Consider the following 27,170-nt stretch of genomic DNA (forward strand, 5'->3'; position numbering starts at 1 on the left):
TTTTTTTTATACTCCCCATGAGCCTTTTACACTCAACCTCACCTCAAATTATCAACATTCCTTTCCATTCCTTTCTCCCTCACGCATTCATCCAGCTTCCTCTTCAGGACTATTGTATTCAATTCAACCACATGCTGTGGTAATAAGTTCCAAATTATAAACACTCTCTGGAAGAAAAAATAGGTTTCTCCTCAATTCTCTATTGAATTAATTAGTGCCTATTTTATATGTCTGATTTTTAGTTCTGATCTCCCAGATAGTGGGAGAGATCTCCTCTATTCCCATGTTAAAGGTTTCGATCAGGTCACCAACCAGGTGATTCTCTACACTACAGAGAAGGACCACCAAGGCTGTTCAATCTTTCCTGACATGTGTAATCTCTTAATCCTGGAATCAGCCTTATAGATCTTTTTTGTACCTTCTCCAGTGCTTCTCTATCGCTTTCGGCAATTGACAAACGTGCTTAGGACTCCACAAGAGATCAAACCAAGGCTAGATACAAGTTTAATACTACTTCCCTGCTTTATAATTCGATTCCCTAGAAAACAGACTCTGGGTTTTTGCTTTTTCTTAAATGATCTCATAACCCTTAGCGATTTGTCTACCTGCACTACATAACAGAACTGTTCTCTACCCCATTTGGGCACTAATTTCTTTGGCATATATGGTTCTATCATACTGTAGTAATGAAGTGCCTAAACGCATGTCTTCGGCTCATTTCTCCATGCTTTGAACACTTATATTTCTAAGAACCTTCCATTTCCAACTTCAAATGAACAACATAATCAGGGAAAAGAATGGGACCCTTTGCTGGGTCTGGTTTAGCTTGCAAAAGGACACAGACTATCAGAGAGATAACTGGTGGTTGTTTAAGCAGCGGGTCTCCATCTCTCAGTTAAGAGGAGAGGTTGTGGAGAGTCCCTCATGCTAACCCCAACTAGTGTGGGAACTGAACCCCAATTGTTGGCACCACTCTACATTACAAACCAGCCATCCAGCCAACTGAGCTAACTGACCACCTTAATTTTGCTTTTAATTGAATTTATGGCTGAATCCCCTGAGCACTACTTGTGTTTTGGTATTCTAGTGATAACACCACTTTGCCATTGCCTCCCATCATCACACTTAGAGTGTCTAAATTGAAACTGCTTTGCATTAAAAGAGAAAAATCATTCCAAAAGACAGTGAGCAGTAACTGAATAAATTACCCCCAAGGTGTGTTTTCAGTCTCTCATTAAAATTATGATCAGGATTAACAACTACTACTTACCATAGCCAGGCAGACTACTCTTTAGCAATGAAAGGAACCGATTAAACTTCAAAGGTTAGATAAAAGATCAGTTTTTTTTGTTAAAAAGAACAAAAATTGCAATCCGGAAACAGCTGCACAGATTGCAAGCACCTCCAGGGCTAGAAACAATCCACCCACTACCAACAATATCTCTGCCCTTCAAAGTCGGTTTTCTTGGGCACCCAATTCCATCTCCCATCACTTGTGCCTTCAGTCGTTGGGGCCACAGGTTCTGGAATTTCCTGGTTAAACATCGCCCATCTTTACAGTTACCACCTGAAAGGTCTACCACTTAACATCTCCTGAAGTGATGTGGTATTAAATTGTAAGTTTAAAATCTACAAGTCTAAAATCTCTGAAATCTCCAAGTGCTATCCGTTGATTAGGGTTGAACTGGTCCAGCCATGTCAATATGACTAGTAAGAGGATCAAGGGTTACAAGACAGAGGCAGGAGAATGGAGTTGGGAAACATATTAGCTATGATTGAATGACAGAGCAGACTCAATGGGCCGAATGGCCCAATTCCATTCCTAGATCTTATGGTGAGAGGCTGGGAGTTCTATGGTGAGTGACCAACTTCCTGTCTCCCCACAAGCCTGTCCACTATCTCCAAGTCTGAAGTCAGCAGTGTGATGGAACAGTCCCCATTTGCCTGGATGAGCGCAGCTCCAACAACATTCAAGGAACTTGTCATCATCCAGGACAAAGCAGACCGCTCGACTGGCATGCCATGAAAAAATCCTCAATTTTTACTTCCACCACCACCAACAAACTGTGGCAGCGATGTGCACCATTACAAGACGCACTGCAACAATTCACCAAAGCTCCTTCAATGGCACCTTCCGAACCTGGAACCTCTACAGCTCCTTCACTGTCACTGGGGTCAAAATTCTGGAACTCCCTTCCTAACAGCCTTTTAGGCTTACCTACCTACCTCCCCTCCCCCAACTATTTACTGCAGTAGTTCAAGAAGATAGCTCACCACCACCTTCTCAAGGACCATCAGGATCGGACAATAAATGGTGATCTGTCCTTCATCCTGTGAAATGAATAAGTATATATATTTTTGAAAGTGCTGGAGAAACTCAGCAGGTCTGGCAGCATCTGTGGACAAGGACATAGAGTTAATGTTTCTAGTCTGATATGACTCATGTCCATTTCTGAAGAATCAAACTGGATTGAAGCTATTAACTCCCTAACATTTCTCTCTCCACAGATGCTGCCAACCTGCTGAGTTTCTCCAACATGTTCTATTTGTTTCACTTTTGAGGAGTTGCAGGAGATTAGAGATGGGGATGGAGTATGACCATGAGAGATTTGACTAGGAGGAAGATCAGAGAAGTTTAAAGTTTGAAAAAACTGGTCAAGTAAGACCCATTGCAGATCATCCAGGTTGTTCATCTCATTTTTTTAAAAAGACAGCCAATTGCGTTTCCAGGAAAAACACATCAAAAAATCCCAAACCAACAATTACAACTAAAGCATTTACAGCTTTACTTCATTGGGAGAGTCCAATGGACTGCATGAATAACCAAATTTGTTTGACAGGGAATCACTTTCGAGTATTTTTTTGAAAAATCACTGGATGGTTTGGAGACAAGGACCGCAGATGCTGGGAACTAGAATCAATGAATGAGGAGCTGCAATAGCACAGCAGGTCAGACAGCATCGAGGAGTGAGGACTTCCCTGTATCTCGGATGCTGTCTGACCTGCTGTTCCAGTTCCACATTCATTGATTCACTGTGAATGGTATTAGGGGAAAAATACTAAAAACATGAAAACGAAGCAAAACTTTGGACACTCGAGCGTTAAGTCCGGACCACTTTCTAAAACTGCGCCGTAATTCTCTTCTCTCCTAAAATCCATTATCCAAAAGCAAACAGCTTCGTGTAGAAGAAAGCCAAAAATATCAATGTTATTGAGCAAGTTGTGTAACTGGCAGGTTCTGATTTCTCCACTTAAAACTGCAATGGTTTCCTTGCAACAATTTTTTAACTTATTACCTTAGTCTTATATCAATGGGGTGACTGGCTTCAGAGCCATGAATAACCTGAAGATAGATCCAACAACTTCCTTACACAAGTTACACTATCTTGTGTAAAGAGTCGGGAGATTGAACTTTACAACGTAATTTAGTTACAATAATAACTCACATGTAATTCACAATAGGGATATATGAGTAATTGGTCTGACAGCTGCAATGCAATAGAATTCAGAAACTACAAAAGATAGACTTCCTCGACAGAAAACGGTAGCGGTACATTTCGTGAGTTGCACTGACTCAGAGACGCGTTCAATATGAAATCGTTTACCTCCCGAGCGGCTCCTTGTAGCTTTTGTTGTGTGTCCTCCATCAGCTCTTCCACCTCCTTAAACATCTCCCTGAGACTCGTTTGGTCCAAGCTGCCTGTCGCATCTTCCTGGGGTAATTCCCTGGGCAAAGGGGGGATGCAGCGAGCAAAAGGGGCCAGGGACAGGAACAAGAGGAGCGCGGTGCTCTGCATACTGCACGATGCGCCAGACCGCTGTTGTAGATCCGTAAGATGCACCGCCCCAATGCAACAAATCTTTGCGAGATTCACTGCTCCTCTCTACTACACCATGCACCGCTTCCCTCGTTTTCCCGCAGTCCCTCACCGTGCACCGCCCTCACTCTCTCCGCTGCACCGTGCACCGCCCCTCACTCTCTCCGCTGCACCGTGCACCGCCCTCACTCTGTCCGCTGCTGTCCCTGCACCTCCCCTCACCCTCTCTGCTGCAGCCCCTTCACCTCCCCTCACCCTCTCTGCTGCAGCCCCTTCACCTCCCCTCCCTCACTCTCTCCGCTGCTGCCCCTGCACCTCCCCTCACCCTCTCTGCTGCAGCCCCTTCACCTCCCCTCACTCTCTCTGCTGCAGCCCCTTCACCTCCCCTCCCTCACTCTCTCCGCTGCTGCCCCTGCACCTCCCCTCACCCTCTCTGCTGCAGCCCCTGCACCTCCCCTCTCTCTCCGCTGCAGCCCCTTCACCTCCCCTCCCTCACTCTCTCCGCTGCTGCCCCTGCACCTCCCCTCACCCTCTCTGCTGCAGCCCCTGCACCTCCCCTCTCTCTCCGCTGCAGCCCCTTCACCTCCCCTCCCTCACTCTCTCCGCTGCTGCCCCTGCACCTCCCCTCACCCTCTCTGCTGCAGCCCCTGCACCTCCCCTCTCTCTCCGCTGCAGCCCCTTCACCTCCCCTCCCTCACTCTCTCCGCTGCTGCCCCTGCACCTCCCCTCACCCTCTCTGCTGCAGCCCCTTCACCTCCCCTCCCTCACCCTCTCTGCTGCAGCCCCTTCACCTCCCCTCCCTCACTCTCTCTGCTGCAGCCCCTTCACCTCCCCTCCCTCACTCTCTCCGCTGCTGCCCCTTCACCTCCCCTCCCTCACTCTCTCTGCTGCTGCCCCTTCACCTCCCCTCCCTCACTCTCTCTGCTGCAGCCCCTTCACCTCCCCTCCCTCACTCTCTCCGCTGCTGCCCCTGCACCTCCCCTCCCTCACTCTCTCCGCTGCTGCCCCTGCACCTCCCCTCACCCTCTCTGCTGCAGCCCCTTCACCTCCCCTCCCTCACTCTCTCCGCTGCATTGTCTCCTGTTTCCGATCCCCGGGAGTTTCGCACCTCCGGGTTCCTCTGGGCTCCGCCAAACTGCGGCTTCACTTCACCGTTCCGTGTACTATTTCTTCCAGAGGCACAGGGTAACAAAAACTTTCCAGGAACGAGTTTGCAGGAAAATGTTCCCACATTCTAGCAGCACATAGTGAGTTTACACCTGCACAGTTTCGTGGTGATAGATAGTGGCTAGGCAGTAATAGATAGCGAGTTAGCAATAGTATGTATTAAGTTGACAGTAATAGGTAGTGCGTTGGAGTAATATGGACGGAGTTTGCAACGTAAACCTTTCCTGATGTGAGTCTGAATCTGGTAGCAAGTTGAGCAGAATGCTACATAGCAAAAAGTCACGCTGAAGTCTTCTCACAGGCAACAAAATGTAAATGCCCTGTATTTGTGTTTTCATTTTAAAATTTCAGTGAAATACATTATAATGATTGAGGTAATGCAGAACTGAAATAATAATAAACAAACCTAAATATATCTGAAATCTGTGGTGTTTTGATCATAATGTTTGAGAGCCAGTAAATGTAAAATTAGCTTCTTGCTATCACTGAGGATGAATAGCTAATTATGAAGTTACTCGCCATTCAGTCTAGTGGGATATTATCCAGGCACCCTCTAGAGAAATCGAGACAGCCACATTTCCACAGAGTCTGAAGAACTGAGTGGGCTGAGAAGGGGTGCTGTGATGGAGGCCTGTCACCAGCTGTGTTCCACAGGAGTGGGGACTGGGTCCACTGTCATATAAATGGTTTCGATCAGAATGTAGGAGTATAAGTTTGCAGATGACACCAAAATTGTTGGTATAGTGGATAGTGAAGGAGCTTATCTAGGATTATGAAGAGATCTCGATCAGTTTCAATGGGCTGAGGAGTGGCTGATGGCGTTTCATTTCAACAAATGTGAGGTGTCGCATTTTGCTAAAACAAGCAAGGGCAGGACTTGTTACAGTTAATGGAAGGGCCCTGGGTAATGTTGTAGAACAGAGATCTATGGGTTCTGGTATATAATTCTTTGAATATTGCAACATGTAGACAGCGTGGTTACGGACCATTCAGCAAAATTACCATCATTGCCCAGCCCTTTGAGCGATTGTACAAGGCATTGGTAAGGCTTCTCCTGAACTATTGTGTGCAGTTGTGGTCACCCTGTTATGGCAATGATGTTATTAAACTGGGCCGGTTCAGAAAAGATTTACCAGGATGTTGCTAGGAATGGTGGGTTTAAGTTATAAGGAGAGCCTGGGATAGCCTGGGACTTCTTTCACTGGAGTGTAGGAAGTTCAAGGGTGACCTTATAGCAGTTTATTAAATCATGAAGGGCATATATAAGGTGAACAGCAGAGGTCTTTTCCCAAAGTTTAAAACTAGGAGGCATATTTTTAAGGCAAGAGGAGAAAGATTTACAAAAGATCCGAGGGGAAATTTTTTCTTATATAGTGATTCGTGTGTGCAATGAATTACCAGAGGAAGTGGTGTGCAGATACAGTTACAACATTTAAAAGATATTTCGATAATATATGAATAGGAACGGTTTGGAGGGATATGGGCAGAATGCAGGCAGAAGGGACTAGTTTAGTTTGGCAACATGGAGAAAGTGGATTAGTTGGACCAAAGGCTCTTTTTCCATGATATATGACTCTGATTCTACGGCTCCAAAGTCATTTAAAATTTGCAAACAGGACAAGATGCTAAGATTCCCATTCCATTCTCATTGCCACCAGTTTTTATTAATAAACATGCAAATAGTGTGTTCACACCCTCCACGTTTGAATTGACTGGCTCCATTGTGAGATTTGCCATCTCCTAATCAATGTCCATTTCATGGAATTGGACCAGCTTCGCCATCAGAAGTCATGAACCAAAGACTGGATTTGGGAAGCTTTTGGAAAATTGAAAGCACAGATTCTTATAAAACCAGTGTGTGAGTGTAAACACAGGTGCAAAGAAATGTTGACAAACAGGAGGCTGAAAATACATAGTAAGCCAGGCAGCATTTGGAGGAAAGGAGAAGTCAATGTTTTGGGTATTACTCTTCTTTAGGACTAGAAATGTTGAGTTTGCTTGATTTATATCTTTATGACATTATAATAAGCTTTTTCCCCCCAGTGATCCTTTGGTCAATGTTTCATTTAACTTAGTTTTCCAATCAACATGTCCAGAGATGTAATTACACACCTTTGGAGCAGGCAGGATTTGAACTTGGGCCTTTTGGTTCACGGGTAGGTAACACTACCACTGTGCCACAACAGAGCCCCGTTTCATTGCTTATTTGCACAAGGTTAAACGTTGTCAATTGTTTCAAGCCTCTGTTAATGATCTGCTTCATTAATACTTTTACAGGGTTGTAGGAACAGAATACAATCATGAGTAAGTACTTTGTTCTCCTATGCTGTTCATGTTATCATCTAATATGGTTTGAAGAAATGCCTAGGACCTCATGGAATGAAAGAGCAGATAATGGATATTCTAATTAAAAGGTAATTGAGTTTGAATTGGTTGTTTAATAAAGCAATCTCATTATCATTTTAGGGTGAGTTTTATGGACTGTGGTTAGCTGAAATATAACTCAGGTAAAAGTTTGAGCTTCAATGCTGTTTAAATACAGTTGTCGTTTGAAGTAAAATGTTGGTAGCATAGGATGCTTGAATCAAAATGTAAAGTTTGCATATGATTACCCATCTGTATTCTCTGAAAATGAGTCTTATAACCTGTGGAAAAACTAAGTTATGATGTGGGCCTGGGTTACTTCTTTGCCAAAGACAATACGAGCAATTTTGTTTCCGTACAGAGTTTCATTTTGGAATTAGAGCCTGGTAATTTTAACACAGATGAAGGTTCGGACAGATTGTTAACTCACATCAATAAAATTTGTAAGAAAGCTGATCGTTGACTGCTTTTCAGGTGTGATCAGGTTTTGACAAATTTGGAGAGACTGATGACAGTATTATGGAAGTTGACATCATTAGAATTTAGGAGGTTGTATGCTAGACTGCAGAAATGTCATTTGGAAAACCCCCAATCTGTGCTGCCATTTAAATTGTTGGACTGTCCCAAAATATCAAGAATGGGCAGTTTTGATGCAATTTAAATTAGTAGATGAATACGCACTGTTAGAACAAATGTTGGAAACACTAAGAAAATGTCCAAGGAAAGCATTCCTTCCCACCAGCATCCATAGCTCAAAGGCAGCAATCAATGATACAACACAAAATGGAGGGTACACTGTTAACAAACTGGCAAAACCATTTAAATACGGGTTGTAGTCAACAGTACAAAAGGAGAATTATAACACATAGAAATGAGTTCAAAAGTATTGTTGATAATTTTGATAAGTGAAGTGGATTTTGGAGTTGCAATAAGTAAATGAACCCCAGAAATGTTCATGATGTAGTCAACACATCTTTCAGGAATTCAAAGTATCACAAGACCACGAACTGTCCTAAATGCTATAATACACAAAACCAAATGTGATGTGGTGGATTCTGACAAAGATGCAGTTACAAAGCAAACAAAAGCCATTGTGATGGTCACAAGACGTTTCAGCCCAGTGATGAATACATTGTGGCAAAGTCTTTCAGTTGTGCGTATTGGACAGGCTACTGTCTGTGAAATAGAGACAGGAGAAACTGGCGATGCTGGAGAATCTAATGTAACAAGGTGTAGAGCTGGATGAATACAGCAGGCCAAGCAGCATCAGAGGAGCAGGAAAGCTGATGTTTTGGGTCTAGACCTTTCTTCAGAAATGTGGGAGGGGAAGGGGATTCTGAAATAAATAGGGAAAGAGGATGAGGTGGATAGAAGATGAATAAAAGAGAAGATAGGTGGAGAGGAGACAGACAGGTCAAAGAGGTGGGGTTGGAGCCAGTAAAGGTGATGCTGATTTGATTAAAAAGCTCAAGCCCCACCCCCATTTCCTACCTACCAACCTCATCCCACCTCCTTGACCTGTCTGTCCTCCCTGGACTAATCTATCTCCTCCCAAACTCCCCACCTAAACTCACCTTTACTGGCTCCAACCCCGCCTCTTTGACCTGTCTGTCTCCATTGTGAGATAAATGATAGATGTGAGATTTGTAAGAAATATTAAAGGATCACATCACAAGGTATAGTAAGTCTTCCTTTAGCATGAGATCTCCTTCTCTTTCTCTTTTCATCACTTTATCTCATTTTATCCCTCCCTCTCTCTTTCTCTCTCCCCCTACCCCAACAACACCATCAACATAAATTCCACCTTTTCCTAGCTGCTTCTAGTTCTGAAGAACATTCTCTGGACTCAGTGTTAATGATTTATCTCTGTAAATGCTGCCAGACCTGCTGAGATTCTCCAGCAATTTCTCCCTTTGTTTATCTAATGTATATGTATTGCTCACTACCAGCAGAGTGCAGTATCAACAAGTTGCACTGCAGAACTTTACCAAGGCTCCTTAGCACCTTCCAAACTCTCAACCATTTCCATTTAGATGGAAGAGGGAGGAGATACATGTGAACACCACTGCAAGTTCCTCTCTAAGCCGCTCCCTATACTGACTTGGAAATATATCAGCATTTCTTCAGTGTCACTGGATCAAAACCTTGTAATTCCCTCCCAATAGACCTACAATGGACTGCAGCTGTTTACACATTTTTTCTTTGTATATTTGTTCATGGGATGTGAGCAACACAGGCAGTGCAGCATTTATTGCCCATACCTAATTGTCCTGGAGATGGTTGTGCTGAACTGCCTTCTTGAATTGCTGCAATCAATGGACTGTAGGGACATCTGCAGTGAAGCTAGTAAGGGAGTTCCAGGATTTGACTCAGTCACACTGAAGAAATTTACCAGATTTCTCTAAATAGGAATGAAATTACCACCTTGATACTAAAATATATCTCATTGTAGGTATAGTCCTCTGCGGGAGCACTGGGATAAGACGATATTAGCTTTCTAACTCACACAGTTAAGATAATTGTAAATTCTAATTAAAGCTGGATTGACCCTTAGTGTTTAATTTGTGAAAAATGTTTAAGCACATTTCTCAATCCTGCAAGAATGAAGGAAATGACTGTGCAGTGCCAAGATTCCAAAGAGTGGGGCAGCATGACTGAAGTTTGGACTTTGTGTCATTAATCTTAATTTTTATTGTTATTTGATGACATTTTTCTGGAGATCCCGAGTCCTCGAATATTTAAGATTATCTTTTACGAGCATGTGTTGTTCCTTCTCTCCGAAGCTGGTATGCGACTCTTCCTCAAAAGGTAGTGGAGCAGAGTCTTTCAATATTTTTAAGACAGAGTTAGATAGTTTCTTCATAGCCAAGGGGGTGAAAAGTTATTGGGAGTAAGTGGGAATATGGAATAATCGTATCATGGTCCCATTGAATGTTGGAGCAGGTTCGAGGGGTCGAGTGACTGAATTCTGCTCCTAATTTGCCTGTTCATATATTATCGGCTTGCGTGCATGTGCACAGATTCCACAAACAATTTTGAAGGAAAAGAAATGGACAAAAATGTGGTGAATTCAAAGATTTTTCACATTGTCCATTGAGTTTGCTCTTAGACACTTAAACGATCCAATAAACATTGCTCACAAACACCTAGCACTAGGGACTATGAATGCAAAAATCAGGAAGAGTGTATAATCTGCTGCTGGGATTGCAAACGCCCCAGCAATATCCTGGATTCTTTAGTATTTGAGGAGAATCTGGGGGACCCATGAGAAACTTCAAGAATGTAAAACTCCCGACCTGAAGTGCTTGAGGGAACAGGACAGATTCATCTAAAAGTGAAAATGTTGTCTGTCTGAATACTGGTTGAATCTTCTGCACTTGATTGTGATTAAAATTATACAAACATTGAATGTTTTTGTAGTGGTGTTACTTAAGTGGCTTCCATGTTTCCTGCACAGTGACTACACTTCATTCAGTGATTGGGGAATCTCTGGAATTCTTTGCCTGGGGTGGCTATCGAGGCTCCATCGTTAAATATGTTCGAGACATAGATTGATAGATTTCTTGATGTTAAAGACTTCAAGGGATAACAGGGACAGTGCAGATGAAGTATTTCATTGGCTGTGAAGCTCTTTGGGAGATCTAATGGTTGCAACAGGTGCTAAGGAAATGCAAGTCTTACACTTTTCACAATACAGTGCCTCCGACTGACTAATGCCTCTCTCTGGGAACGACTTTTCTGGGATGGAACTTGTACTCAGCTGGTGAGATTCTGATGGGTCGAATGACCCATTGCACACCTCTACACAGGAAATTTTGAGGGGCAAATGGATCTCTGGTGGAAAATAAGAAAGCGGCCCAGAGAGAATTTGCTGGTTTTCCTCCTAATGTGGACTCTGTTTCTCAACACTGACTCTGACTCTGTTCACAGCGAAACCACTCCACCTCACGATGTCCCAGCCTGGACTGCCAGTTGGATGCAGGTCCCCTCTACATTGGGGAAACCAAGCGGAGGCTTGGAGACCGCTTTGCAGAACACCTCCGCTCAGTTCGCAACAAACAACTGCACCTCCCAGTCGCAAACCATTTCCACTCCCCCTCCCATTCTTTAGATGACATGTCCATCATGGGCCTCCTGCAGTGCCACAATGATGCCACCCGAAGGTTGCAGGAACAGCAACTCATATTCCGCCTGGGAACCCTGCAGCCTAATGGTATCAATGTGGACTTCACCAGTTTCAAAATCTCCCCTTCCCCCACTGCATCCCACAACCAGCCCAGTTCGTCCCCTCCCCCCACTGCACCACACGACCAGCCCAGCTCTTCCCCTCCACCCACTGCATCCCAAAACCAGTCCAACCTGTCTCTGCCTCCCTAACCTGTTCTTCCTCTCACCCATCCCTTCCTCCCACCCCAAGCCGCACCTCCATTTCCTACCTACTAACCTCATCCCACCTCCTTGACCTGTCCGTCTTCCCTGGACTGACCTATCCCCTCCCTACCTCCCCACCTATACTCTCCTCTCCACCTATCTTCTTTTCTCTCCAACTTCGGTCCGCCTCCCCCTCTCTCCCTATTTATTCCAGAACCCTCACCCCATCCCCCTCTCTGATGAAGGGTCTAGGCCCGAAACGTCAGCTTTTGTGCTCCTGAAATGCTGCTTGGCCTGCTGTGTTCATCCAGCTCCACATTTTATTATCCCCTTTTGTGGCTCTGCTTTGCCGTGCTGAGACAGCTGGGCTGGGTGTGAGCAGATTACTTACCTTCGATTCTTCATCCTTGCTGAAAACTGCCAACCCCAGCTCAGTGAGGCTGTCTGTTTCCGTATCATTGTCCCACTTCACTCCAGCCGCGGTTTATCGACTCTGAAACCATACTTCACGTCTTTGTTACCTCTAGACTCCGCTTGCAAACACCTTTGGCTAAATTCGCATCTTCCATCCTCCTGAATTTGAACTCAACTAAAACCTTGCCTCTAACCCAGCACATACCAAGTCCCTTTCAAGCACCACCCCTTCATTTACTGACCTACAGTGGCTATCAGTCCAGCAACATCTCAGTTATATGGTTCTCATCTTTGTTTTCAAACCCCTTAATGACATCTTATTCTTCCTATCTCTGTAACTTCTCCAAATCCACAACTTTCTGAGATATCCGCACTTCTCTAATTCTGGTCTGTTTAGCAACCCTGATTTTAATTGCTATATCAATGGCGTCCATGTCTTCAGATGGCTAAGCCCTAAAAATTCTCTCCATTACTTTTTTAAGTTTTACTAACTTTCTTTCTTTAAGATTTTTTTATTTCCTTGATCTTATTCAAACTTGCAGAATTTGTACAGAGCTTGAATGGGTGGGTGCTGAAAGGACATTTCCTCTGGCTTGGATCAGGGGTAGGGTTGCATGTCTAGAATCAGGTGCCACACTCAGAATGAAAGGGAAACCATTTGGGGCTAAGATTTCTTCATTCAGTGATTGGGGAATCTCTGGAATTCTTTGCCTGGGGTGGCTATCGAGGCTCCATCGTTAAATATGTTCGAGACATAGATTGATAGATTTCTTGATGTTAAAGACTTCAAGGGATAACAGGGACAGTGCAGAAAATGGTGTTGAAGATTATTATGAACCATGATCTCTCAGAATGGCGGAGCTCATATGATGGGCTGAATGGTCTCATTCTGTTCCTATTTCTTCGATATTTAATGGTCTTTGACCAAGTTTTTGGACATTTGATTTTGTTTGGCTTCTCATGTGGCTGACTATCAACTGTTTCTTGGGTAATGATCCTGTGAAGTGTAATGAGATGTTTTACAATAACATGCTATGTAAATGCATGCTTTTTTGTTGCATTTGTATTTCACTTTTCACAACTTCAGGACATTCCACAGCACTTCAAAGGGAATTAAGTAATTTTGCTAAGCAACAAAGTATGGCTGCCAATATATACAAATGAAATCCCACAAACAGTGATGAAATCTAATTTAAATCGAACTTAATGATATTGTTTCAAAAAATAAACATTGGTCACACTTCCTGTTTTTTGTTTTAAAGTAGTGCCCTAGAAATTGTACACCTACCTGATAGCTTACGTGAACCCATTGTTTTGAAAGACAGCCACCCAATAGTACTGTCCACTCGCAGTCCAGTGTTCTTCCCATTTCTCCATTGATAGGGCAGCAGTCCTAGACTCATACAGCGTACAAACAGAGCCTTCGGTCCAATTATCCATGCAAATCAGACTTCCCAATCTGACCTCATCCCATTTGCTGTCATTTGGCCCGTATCCCTCTAAATGCTTCCCATTTAGATCCCCATCCAGGTGCCTATTAAATGTTGTAACTATACCCATCTCCACCAAACTTCTTGTGGCAGCTTGTTCCATACATGCACCGCCCTCTGCGTGAAAATGTTAACCTTCGGATGCTTTTAAAATCTTTCCCCTGTCATCTTTAACCTATGCCCTCTAGTTTTGGACTCCCCTACCCTGGGAATGAAGACCTTGGGTATCCACCCAATCAATGCCCCTCATGATTTTATCGATGCCACTCTAAAAATGCAGTGTTGGCCCAGTGCTGTCTCTCTGATGTTGAATACACACTCAGCACTCAGCCTCCATCAGTTGAGCAGTCCTTCAGGACTGTGCCCCTGACAATGCAACACTCCATATGTACTGCCCCTCACACTGCTAAGCACTCCATCTATATTGCAGTGCAGTGCAGTAATCTGTTAGTCTTGCCACTGATAATGCAGTAGTTTAAGATACTGGATCATGGGATTCTGGGTAAAACTGTAGCAGAGAGTGAGGATTGCTTAATGGACAGGATGCCGAGAGTAAGATAATACAAGATGGACTATGATTAGTGGAATGACATAAGAAGCAATACTACAGCTTCAGCTATTTACAATCTTTATTAATGACTTTGACAAGGCGATAAAGCGTTACATATCTAATTTGTTGACAATGCAAAGACAGGCAGGAATACAAGTTGTACAGATGATCGAAGATGAAAGAGATGTGGAGAGGTTAAGTGAGCAGGCAACATGGGAAGATAATGTGGAGATTTGGTATTAAGAGTATTTTGAAATGTTTCAAACCTTTAAATGTTGTTGTTCAGAGTGACTTAAGTTTACTCAGATACAGAAAATTACCATCAAGCAAACGATGAAGGAAATTGTCATATTGGCCTTGATTGCAGAACAAGAAAAAGCAAGTCTTGTTACAGTTGGACAAGGCTTTGAGACTGACCACACCTGAAATACTGTTGCAGTAATGGTCTCCATGTTGAAGGAAGGATATATTTGCACTGGAGGCAATTCACGTAATTGATTCCTCGGATGAGCAACATCTCGTGACAAGCGAGCTGAGTGAATTGGATTTGTACTGTCTGGAGTTGAGAAGAAGGCAAGATGATATTGGTTGTACATTGATATGAGGAACACGGATGATGCTAGTTTACGAGTGTGCAACACGTTATTTTGTGAGCTTTAAAATAGTTTCAATAATAGTGACCCTGTATGTTTTGCCATAATACCCACCCAGTTGAAGGCCAGTTAGAAATGGACGACAGATGCCAGCTCTATCAGCAATGCCCACATCCCATGAAAGAATGGATCACGCTTTTCCCAACTCAGGCTTTGAGCAGCATTTCTTTTACTCAAGCTCTGAGTAATAGACCTAACTGATCACGCACAGAAAACTGTACATCAATTCCCAGACTCTCATAATCAAACACTGAACAATTGAACCCTACATTTTAAGTAGTTTGACAGCACTGCCCCTCAAAATGAAGCATTCTTTCAGTACTGCCCTGAGAGTGCAGTACCCATCCAGTTCATCACTGCCCCTCTGAAAATGCATCATTCCCTCAGTACTATCTTCGGAAACACAGCCTGGTTTATCTGCCCACATCTCTGGAATGGGACTTGGACTAGCAATGTTGTGACTCAGAAGTGAGAATATTAGGCATTGAGTCACAGTTTGGATAAACAGATGGGGGGGATGTTGACATGACCAACATTGAAACAAGTAACACTTTCAGGATAAGGGAACGTAAAAGGAACAGCTTCATTGTGAAGTATTCCTTAAACAGATGCTACCATCTTGTGGGTGTTTTGATATACTGCATGCCTTTTAATCTTTTCTGGCTCATGGAGTATCCCGGAGCTCTGCCTGCAAAGTTGTGATTTTGGAAGCCGTTTTATACATTTTTTTAAAACAAAACTTAGATTGTCTGTTTTAAATTGTAAAGCTATAGTTATCATGAAATGTTTTCTGTGTCCACCTTTGTAACATTGTTCAATTTCTCCCCTCTCTTAGTTCATTTGCCACTGCACATCCTAATTCAGGCCTTACACATTATTCTGATACTCTCCTGCTTGACCAGCTACATTCTATCCTCTGTAAACTTGTGGTCATCTAAAACTCTGTACTTATCTATGTCTTAAGTCTGAATCTCCTATCATCTATGTATTCACTGATCTACATTGACTCTTGCAAGACAGTGCCTTGGTTTTAAAACTTTCATTTTTCTTTTCAAATGTTCTCAAAGCCTACCTCTGTTATTTCCTCTGGTCCCACGACCCTCGAATATACTTGTCATGTCAGATATTCTGTCCTTGAAGGCAGTTTCTTATCTTTGTCACTGAGACTTCATCCTGAACTGTTACCTTGGCAATTTTATGTCAGTGAGGGTTTGCCATTGCATCCCATTCTCTCAGGGGCAGGGTGAGGAGGCAGGGTCCCAGGATAGGCAGGATGGAAAGGGCGATGGGGTGACATTGGTAGTCAGAGCAAGTAGTAGTAATCAGTGCAATAGCAAGGAATGACCTTGAATCAAATGATGTAGAATCCAAATGAGTGGAGGTGAGCAATAACCAGGGGCAGAAAACATTGCTGGCAGCAATCTATAGGCCTTCTAACAGTAACCAGATTGTAACACTGATAATAGATCAATAGGTAATGCTAAGTCAAGAGAGACTTTAAACCTCATGTAGATCAGGAAAAATCAACAAATGTAACCATGACGGAAAATTCATAGACTGTATTTGGGACAGTTTTCTAGAACAAAATGTTGTGGATTCTAGGGTTCAGGCTATTTTAGATCTGGTAATCAAGGACAACAAACCAAACTAAATCAGCCTCATTATGAAATTAAAATATTCAATTGTTCACTTGATCCTAACCAGACTTTAGGATTGACTTATTTTCAGACATCAAGTTTATGGCTTAAACAAAAGTTAACATTTTATTATCAATACTGTAACTTTAGCAGAGCAAAGCTAAACAACAAAGTAATTTAATTTACCTCTGTGATTTAAACCCAATCGTGTTTCCTTGTAACCCTTGTTCACTCACATGCAGACCCGAACAATTCAGCAATAAATCAGAAAGAAAATAAGAGTTGTAATTTTCCAGTTCAGTAACAATTAGACAATGCCATTTAGACAATGAGTTACCGGGTTTTTATGGAGGCGAAAATAAACTGAGGGGAAACTAGCATGAAGTATCAAAATGGGCAGCTTCTCGAAATACATAAAAGAAGGAGAGAGGCCAAAGTGAAGGTAGCTACTGTAAAGAATGAAGTTGGGGAAATAATAATGGGACTGGGAAATGAGTAATTACTTTGCATCAGACTTCACAGTAGAAGAAATTGAGTCTTTGGAGGCAGTGTCCTTGTGTATATGTAGGGCTGAGATAGATAGACTCCTGATCACTCGGGGAAATCAAGGGCTTTGAGGAAAGGGCAGCAAAGTGGACATGAGGAATGTCAGATCATGATCCCATTGTATGGCAGAATAGGCTCAAGGGGCCAAATGGCCAACTCCTATTCATTTTTCTTATGTTTAAAGTCTTATTAATGGCATTCCAAGCATACTAAACAATCAAAGGCAAAATTTGGAGCTTATAAATAAAGTAAACATTCCTCAGAGCAAAGGTACTAGGTAAAGTAATAGGTCTAAAGGCTGATAATCTGCTGGACCTGTTGAGCTGCAGTAATATTCCAACAATCTTTAGATTCTGGAAAAGTCCCAGCCAATATAATATTCTTATTCAAAAAGGGGAGGAGACAGCAAAACGTAGCTATAGGCCAGTTATCTTAACACCTGTCATTGGTAAAATATTAGAATCTATCATAAAGCCTGAAATAGCAGACCATACAAGACATAATTGAGCAGAGTCAGCATAACTTTATGAAGGGGAAATCGTACCTGACAGATTGATTAGAATTCTTTGAGGAGGTAACAAGCAGGATAGATAAAGTTGGTGGATGCAATATATTTGGATGTCCAAAACACCATCATTTCAGTAAGATGAGCACTGCATGTAAGGTAATTGAATAAAATACTTGCCATGATGCTGTGGGTGGATAGAGTGGGGATGTGTGGATAGAGGATGGCTAACTAATGGAAGACAGTAAGTTGGGATAAGGGGTGCAAATTTGTGGACAACACAAAAATAGGTGGGAAGGCAAGTGGTGGGAATGATAAATAGGGTCTGCAAAGGGATATAGACAGGTTAAATGAATGGATACAAACTTAGTAGATGGAATATGGGATGGGGAGATGTAAAGTTAAACACTTTGGCAGGATGAATAGAGCAACTGAATGTTAACTTAAATAGAGAAAGTCTGCTGAAAGCTGCAGGACAGAGGGATTGGGGAGACCTCATGTATAAATGACAAAAAAACTAGCCCACGAGCTCAGCGGGAAATAAGGAAGGCAAATAAAATGTTGGCCTTTATCTCAAAGGGAAAGGAGAGTAAACTACAAGGCAGTAGTTAGATCATGAGATAACACAGTGTGGAGCTGGAGGAGCACAGCAGGACAGGCACTATCAGTGGAGCAGGAATGTTGATGTTTTGGTTCTGGACTCTTCTTCAGAAAATGTGGACAACTCAAAAATAGGTGGGAAGGCAAGTGGCGAGAATGACAATTAGAGTCTGCAGAGGGATATAGACAGGCTAAATGAATGGGCACAAACTTTTCTGAAGAAGGGTCCTGACCCAAAATATCGACTTTCCTGCTCCTCTGACGCTGCCTGGCCTGCTGTGTTCCTTCAGCTCCACATGATGTTGTCTCTGACTCCAGCATCAGCAGTTCTTACTATCTCTGAGTAGTTAGATCATACTGTGAACAGCTTTAGTCTCTTTTATCTAAGGAAAGAAATACTGCCATTGGAGTCAGGCCGGGGCAGTTTACTGTATTAATCAGATCACAGAATCCCTACAGTGTAGAAACAGGCCCTTTGGCCCAACAAGTCCACACCGCCCCTCGAGCATTCCACCCAGACCCATCCCCCTATAACCCCCACATCCCTGAACACTATGGGGCAATTTAGCATGGCCAATCCACCTAGCCTGCACATCTTTGGACTGTGGCAGGAAACCAGAGCACCCGGAGGAAACCCATGCAGACACAGGGAGAATGTGTAAACCCCACACGGACAGCCACCCGAGGGTGGAATTGAACCCAGGTCCCTGGTGCTGTGAGACAGCAGTGCTAATCACTGAGCCACCCAGGCACTGATTCCAGGTATGGAGAGATTTTCTTGTAAGGGGAGGCTTTGTAGGTTGGGCCTTATTCCTGGGTGTTTAGAAGAATGGAACAGAAGATTATTTGGGGGGCTAGACAAAGTAGATGATGAGAGTTTGTTTCGCTGTTTGGGGGCACCTTGGACCAGAGGCATAATCCCTGAGTAAGGGGTCGCACATTTAAGACAGCGGTGAAGTGAAATTTGTTCTCTCAGAGGGTATTAAATCTGCGGAATTATTTACTGCAGAAGGCTGCTGGGGCTGTGTGTCTCAGTAAATTCAAGGATGGGATGGACAGATTTTTAATCAGTAGAGAATCAAGGGTGTGGGCAAGAGACAAAAAAGTGGAATTGAGGATTATCAGATCAACCGTGACTCCCATCGAACGGCGAGCAGTCACAATGGACTGAATAATCTATTTCTGCTCGTATTGGCCAGCACCTGCTAAACATGCAGCCAGTTGAGTTAACCTGTCCCAACCTGAAGGTGATGCCTTGTAAGACAAATCATTTTCAGCCCTCTCTAAAGTTTTCCGCAATTGAACTTCTAGAAGTTTGGCTCTTAGGCGAATTTGAAATTGTAACTTGAGATTGGAGGAGTCCTGACTCTTATTTTCTAGTGCAATCTCTTGCTTTCAAGGTATTGCTATTAATTATTTTGCCAGCTTGGATTATTTGGTTTTTGGTGCAATTCTGTCTGCAATGTAGATTCTAGCCGATATTAATAGCAGACAACACCATGGGTCCCTTATCATGTGACCCTTTTCTTAAAGAAAGTTACTTATGTTGGTTCCGACTTCCTGTGATGCTGATTTAATATCTTGAGAGTTTGAGGCACATATCATCTTTGTTTTTGAATTACCCAGTTTGATAATATCTTTTTAAATTGCTTTCAGGTAGATTTGCCCAGAATGTTCCTTCTTGAGATAGGAAAGTGGTTTCGATCTGTAATAGAAGTCAGGTGACCCTTGGGCATCCATATTTTTCAGCCTTTTGTGTGCAGTTTTAAAATATAGCAGTATTGACTGAAAGCTCATCATATACTGGGAAAAGATTTTGTGCACAAATTGGTTGCCATGTTTCCTACATTGCAAGAGTGATTACACTTCAGAACTACTTCATTGACTGGGAATTGTTTTGGGATGTCCCTAGGTGGTGAAGAATACCGTTGAAATGCCAATTATTCTTTCAACACATAGTCTGCATTTATTTGCTGGGTCAGCATTTAAAATTCACCTTCTTGAGAGCATTGCTCCTTTGTAGTTCAAGAAGAAAAATAATAATTCTTCAGAAATTTGAAGGTGATCTGCAGTATTTCCTCACTATCACCATGAAAGTCCCGCTTTCTCAACCTTGCCCCTGAGGTGTGATGACCCTCAGGTTAATCCACCACCAGTTTTCTCTTTCTCTCTCTCTGTGACAAAACAGCCCTATGGTGCTCTGGGGTGACGGTGACTTTACCTCCTCCTCATAAACATCTTATTAACTACTGCTTTCATACGTCTCTTTAACACACTAAGGGATTTGGGCATACCGCTTGTGTAATTGAGCCGAAAACCACAAGAATTCATTTTAAGCCCTCAGTTCAGGCACATGTTCATGAGATCACAGACGCAGAATCCCAGACACAGTTAAGTCGCATCAGTTCATCAATCCGTTCCCATCACTGTAACTTTACCCATCCAAGATCTCCCAGCTCCTTCAATTTTGGCCTCTTACACATCTTCAGATTTGTTGCTTTGCTGCTGAAGCATATGCGTCAGCTAACTGTGCCCTAAGTTCTGGAATTACTTCTTCCTCTCTCCCTGTCGCCCCTCCTGAAGATTTTTCTATCCTTATTTTTGGCCAATTGCCCTATGATCTCCGTAAGCGACGCAGCATCAAATGTTGCTTTACAACAGTCATGTGAAACTCCGTGGGGTGTTTTACCACAGTTAAAATGCGTGTAAATGCAAAAAGTAATTGATGTCTCACTATGCCAGCATCTTTCCTCCTGAGTTGAGTGGGAATCTTGGGAGAAGTGCGTCTGGGTTTTTTGTTCCAAAGGATTTTTGGACAGAATCCAATCATCCAGCCCCTAGATCCAGCCATGTGTGCAGCTGAGTGCTACACTAGGCTGTTGAAAACACTTGCCTTAGTTCTCTTGAACTTTTATCAGTTGTTTCATCAAATATTATGGTCCCTAGCCCTCAATTCCTCATTACCCCACCACCCACTTCTAATCAGCCCATTACAACCTAATGCCGACTCGTGCTAGCATTTTTAAACACCTTGATTAGAGAACCCTTCAATCTTAAATTATTAAAGGAATAAAAGCTTGTCTGTGCAATCTGACCTCATAACCTGTGCTTATTTTAGACCCAGTGGCTCAATATCACATTCTCAAGCACAGCTAGGAATGGGAAGAAGGGACTGCTCTAATCAGCAAGCCCCACATCCCCCATGAAGAAATAAGTCAGGAAAAAAAGCATTGTGAAATGTGAGATGAGTGGAAGAGGAGTGGCTATGGGGCATCAGTGAAGTAAGATGATAGGATGCCATGGAATTGTTTGAATGTGGGGCTAAGGTCCTGAAAATCATTGGAGCAAGAGTTGGAATGCAGTGTAGTTTGTTGAGGATGAGCGTGCAGTTGAATGAGCTAAAATTTTTTTGGAATCCAATTAGGAGAGTTTAAGAAAATCTAGCTTCAAGAGAATTGTCTTTTGGAACCTCAGAATGGTCTATAATCCTTTGCAGCTCTTGATGTGTGGGCACTATTTTAGAGCATAGCAAGCTCCCACAAATAATGACCTGATTAACTGCCCTTTTTGTTGATGTCCAGTGTCTTCATATTGGCTTGGGCATGGTGAGAATCCTCAGCTGTTCTTCAAGTAGTGGCCGTGGGATCTTTTTACATTCAGCTGAGAGGATAATTGGGGCATCAATTTAACATTGCACCTGAATGACAGTACCTCTGACAGTTCAGCACTCCTTCCATACAGGGAGCGTCCATCACAGATTCCTCACTCAGAGGCAAGCTTGCTTCCCACACTGAAAAAATTTACATTCAATTCAATCACTAGGCAGAGTTTTTTCAGGGTCTGTAATCCTGTGACCTGTCAATTGTCTCTAAGTTACTAAAGTGATGTGAATGTATACACTTGGGGAATTTTCTTACAGGTAGCTATGAAGTGTTGACATAGTAGACTGTGGGGAACTGTTTAAATCATCTGTTTTCAACAGACCATGACAGGCTAATCTCAACAAAGATCACCGTTCCCCCCCCCCCTCCCCCGCCAGTCCTGGTCAAACAGGAAATGCTTCTCTGTCACATGATGTAAATAAATCATAGACATTTTTAATTAACCTGATGTCACACACCTTTAGAGCAGGTGAAACTTGAACCCAGGCCTACTGGTTCAGAGGTAGAAACACAACCACTGTACACAGAGCCCTCGGTACCAAAGTTTTATTTTTACTTCTACCAAGAAGCAGGACCAACACACGCTTTATCTATTTCCAAGGATACAAAAGTAGTGTCAGTGTTTATCCTGAGTGAAGGCAGATGCCCTAAACAAGACAGCGGCTTAAAGAGGAGGAACAATGGTATAAAAAGAGAAATTACTTTTCTAGCTTCTCTTCCACATGAAGATGATTGTCTCTCATTTCCCCCTGGACTTTCTAAGGGTTGCGTTACAAATTGGGTTTTCTATCTGTTCAGCGCAAACGCACTTTCAATGCTTCTTTTTTCTTGCTCCAAGGTTGATCAACGAGGGAAGCGATGCTGCTGTTGATGGTGAGTTATAAGTGTTTTTTATGAGGCAGACAGCAGCTGTTTCTTCAGTTTGCCAGGGCTGATCTGCTGAGGCATGTCTCCGTGTCTCTCTCTTTCTCTCTTCAGTGTGAAGACTTGCACACCTCTTGGTTGGGACATACTGTCCTCCTGTTTGATGGGTAGCACACTTCTTAGCTCCTGCCAATATCTGCTCGCCTCCAGCTCTATCCCCGTTACCTCAGATTATGTAGGGTGTTCTTTGCGTGCTTGACCCTGAGCTCAACTCCATCATCACAGCGACATTTTCTTGCTCTAAGTATTGTGCGTTCTCACAGTATTGTAGGTTTGAGCTTCTGTAACTGGTGAGAAGCCTTCAATTTCTTTTCCAAATCATTATAAACAGGAGGCAAAGAGAATTGGAAAGAAACATCTTTGCACAAAGAACATTGGAGCACCGAACGGTTAATCACAGGGAATGATGGAGGCAAAATCCACATATTTTTGAAGGGTGTGATGAGAGAGCAGAGACTGCTACAGAGCTGTGTAGACAGTACGAGGCAGTGGGATTAAGTTACAGGGAAAAAAGAAGAGAGTGGGGCGATAGGATTAGTTTGGGATTGATACAGGAGTGTAGGGAGAGTACCAGACAGGGGTATTAGGTTACAGAGGTCACAGGGATATAGGAACAGAGTGGGACAGTGGGATCAGTTTGGGATTTATACAGGGCTCTGGGGAAAGAGCAAGTAAAAGGACTGGTATGGCTGTGATTCGGAGCTATAGGGAGAGTGTGGGGCCAGCAGGGCATACGTGAGATTGATACAGGGTGGCAGAAATCAGTAGGATTAGTTTGGGATTGCACTAGGGAGCCAGCCCAGAAATGTCCCAAATGTCAAGGGTCTCTGAGTATGGGAGGAAAGGTTTTTTGTAAAACATTTCTTTGTCCACTCATCTGAAATGGGTGTTTTTTCAAAAATATTTTTGAAAGGATGTAAGGCCAGCATTTGTTGCCCATACCTAATTGCTCTTGAACTGCATATCTAGGCAACTTCAATGGGCAGTTAAGAGTCAACCAGATTGCTGTGAGTCTGGAGTCACACGTAGGCCAGACCAGGCGAGGATGGCAGATTGCGGTGGGTCTGGAGTCACATGTAGGTCACAGTAGACAAGGATGGCAGATTGCGGTGGGTCTGGAGTCACATGTAGGTCACAGTAGACAAGGATGGCAGATTGCTGTGGGTCTGGAGTCATAGGTAGGCCAGACGAGACAAATATGGCAGACTTCCTTCCCTAAAGGCTGTCAGTGAGTCAGCTGGGTTTGTACAACAATTAAGGATATTGCAATCCTTAATCCCATCTCCTAAAGAGTAACTAGGGATGGGAAATAAATGCTGGCCTAATTAGTAACACCCACGTACTGCGAATTAATTAAAAAGACCCATTACTTTCAGATTTATTGATTGAAATCAAATCCCACCACTCCTTCGTGGAATTTGACCCCAAGTCTCCAGAACATTAATCTGGACCTTGGGTTTACTAATCCAATGACATTACCAGTATGCTACCATCTCTATATGTTGACCCAGTTACTTATATAAATGAAAATCTCTGAGGAAATGCAATGTGAAATGAAATTGTTATTTATTGACCTGATATTTAAATAATAAACAAGTTGTGAATTGCAGCTTTGAATGGAGTACGATTCAAACTCTGTGTGTGTGTGTGTGTGTGTGTGCGTGTGTGGACCATCAGTAGAGGGAGCTGGAGATGCACTCCTGCTGAGACTGATCTTTCCATAACTACCTGTTGACCATGTGGAGAGTGACTATGTACGTCAATATCAGTTTATCAAATAACACTCTGCTCGCTCCCACAGAATGCCTGATCCAGGAATATGTCTCACGTCAGGTAGAAAATGTACATAACAAACTGGGTGGTGTTAATCCAGCCCTTTAATTAAGATAGCAGCATTTTGGAAAGGCTAATCTTTCAGGCATGTTTTCATTTGTAGACGATACATCAGGATCAAGTGGAATCCTGGTCCAAGTTCATCATAGCTTGGCAAACTATTAAGTGGATGAGCAGATCTGATTTCTCTTCATCCTTAACTGTTCCAGGGTTTTCTCAGAACGAGGTATTTAGTGCAGGGGGTATAAAATTACACTAGCTTGTTGTCATTAACCCTTTCAGTGTTACTTGATTGTAGAGAGAAAGGCACGCTCTTCATTTCTGTGGAGCCTCTGAACTTCCCGAAGTACTTTACAGGCAATGAAGTATCTTTGAAGCTGTAGTCACTGTAATGTAGTAAGTGAAGGAGTGAATTGTGTACAAGTTCCCACTCACAGCAGTGAGAGAGTATGTTTTAGTAATGTTGGTCGAGGGATAAATTTTAGCGCAGGCCACCAGGACCCCCTGCTCTTCCTGGCAATAGTGTCTTGGCCACTGACCTCTCAGTCAGAAATCTCACCTAAACCTACTGTCCTGTACTCTCCTTTAGCAACTTGAGAACATGATCTGGGGTAACTCATGGGGCAATATTGAGGGAGTGCTACACTGCCAGAATAGCTGTTTTTTGAACGTGAGATTAAACTCAGGGCTGTCATGTCGCTGCTATTTGAAGAAGCGTGATCGTGAAGCACACTGGATGTCCCAATCTCAGGAAAGCTGCTAAGTAATCACTCTGCAGTTGGTGTCTGCGTCTTCATCTGTCTAGCCTCTGAACTCTGGAATTCTTCTCTTCCAAGCGACTCAGTCTCTTTCTTCCTTTAGAATCCGTTTCTTTGAGCAAGTGAATGGGTTAGCGGTCCAAACATCACCTTATATGTCTTGGTGCCAAATTTTATCTGATCATCATTTTTCTGAAACTCCTTAGGATGTTTCATTAAATGCAATAGGTCAATATATGGTGTCATTAACAACTTTGCAAGATCTCTGAGGAGTCTAAGAGGTTGTGGATTCCAGTACAGTCAGCATTGGATCAATGTCATGACACAAGATTAGGAGAGCTATTTACTTGGAACCACAGAAGCTACAACACCGACAGTCAATTCATGCATTGTGGCCCCTCCTTAGAAGTACAGCCTTATTGGTCCCATTAAATATCCAATTCCCATTTTCCATCATCTTATTGAATGGTGGAGCAGACACAGAGCAGTCTGCTTTTCCTCCTAATTCGCATTTTTATATGTTATAATTGAATATGCTTTCAGCTGCGTATTGCAGATCATAAGAAATCACTTTATGGAAAACATGGTTCTGTTGTTGGGGACGAGCTGGGCCGGTTTTGGTTTTCGGTCTTCTGATTCTATGATCAATCATCTTTGAATCTGCATCGTTAAGATGAAAAATCTCCTACACTGGAAACAGTTTTTCTTGACTTACTGTCTCAAGACCCTAAAACCTCTGGTGATTTTGTTGATTGTCGATAAAACCCATCAGGTTCACTAATGTCCTTTAGGAAGGGGAACTGCCATCCTACTGGGTCTGGCCAATATTTGACTCCACACCCACAGCAATGTGGTCGACTCTTAAGCCCTCGGGCAAAATGGAAATGCAATACATTCTGACCTTGCCAGTGAAGCCTTTACCCTGTGAATGAATAAAAAAAAATTAGAGCATGTTCGTCAAATCTCCTTTTAACCTACTTTACCACATGACGTCTTTATTGGGATGTTTGAACTGACAACAGCACCAAATTAAGTGTCGCAGTTCTGCTAAGATGCTCTTTGACACCTTCTGTCACTAGAGCTGGCTCTGTCAAAAAAAACAAGTGCTTCCAGCTTGCATATCCAAAGTTGTCCCTTTAATTGCTTGTGTCTATTTTTGCTTTCAACTGTTAATGTAACACTCAGGCCAGAACTGCTGCTATTAAAGATAATGCTTTGACCTTCTCGCAGGGCCTGTGAAGTCAATGTGACATCAACAGGTTTGTGAAGAAAAGGTACAAGCTGTCCTTTTGGGGGGTAAAAGTCCAGGGTTTGTGGTTAGCGTACCTGACAGCAGCCTGGAAGACACAGAAAATTCACTAAGTGTTTCGGAAGGTGACGCACCATCTTTCTCCCAATGACACTCCCACAACATTTGTCAGAAAGCACAGTCTAGAAAGGCTGGGATGAGGCACCGAAAGGGGTTAGCATGCACCATCCCAGATAACAAAGTGTGAGGCTGGATGAACACAGCAGGCCAAGCAGCATCTCAGGAGCACAAAAGCTGACATTTCAGGCCTAGACCCTTCTTCAGAGAGGGGGATGGGGAGAGGGAACTGGAATAAATAGGGAGAGAGGGGGAGGCGGACCGAAGATGGAGAGTAAAGAAGATAGGTGGAGAGGAGAGTATAGGTGGGGAGGTAGGGAGGGGATAGGTCAGTCCAGGGAAGATGGACAGGTCAAGGAGGCAGGATGAGGTTAGTAGGTAGGAGATGGAGGTGCGGCTTGGGGTGGGAGGAAGGAAGAGTGAAAGGAAGAGCAGGTTAGGGAGGCGGGGACGAGTTAGGCTGGTTTTATGATGCAGTGGGGGGTAGGGGACGAGCTGGGCTGGTTTTGGGA

At 43.1% G+C, this 27,170-nt stretch overlaps 1 protein-coding gene across 3 annotated transcripts in view; it reads right to left on the reverse strand.

The window, feature by feature from the left end:
• The window catches only part of LOC125459454 (dickkopf-related protein 3-like), a 77,886-nt gene that overhangs the window by 32,449 nt on the left and 18,267 nt on the right, over nucleotides 1–27,170 (reverse strand). Inside the window, exon 1 of one of the 3 annotated variants that reach the window (XM_059652089.1) lies at nucleotides 3,606–3,991. The exons of 1 other annotated variant lie outside the window; for it this stretch is intronic. In XM_059652089.1, the coding sequence (XP_059508072.1) occupies nucleotides 3,606–3,797 (192 nt within the window). In that variant the 5' untranslated portion in view covers nucleotides 3,798–3,991. Of the gene's footprint in view, nucleotides 1–3,605; nucleotides 3,992–27,170 lie in introns of those variants that run through there. One more of the 3 variants, XM_059652088.1, reaches the window with a different exon arrangement.

This window comes from Stegostoma tigrinum, chromosome 17, assembly GCF_030684315.1.
Source record: "Stegostoma tigrinum isolate sSteTig4 chromosome 17, sSteTig4.hap1, whole genome shotgun sequence".
In the NCBI taxonomy this organism is placed as follows: domain Eukaryota; kingdom Metazoa; phylum Chordata; class Chondrichthyes; order Orectolobiformes; family Stegostomatidae; genus Stegostoma; species Stegostoma tigrinum.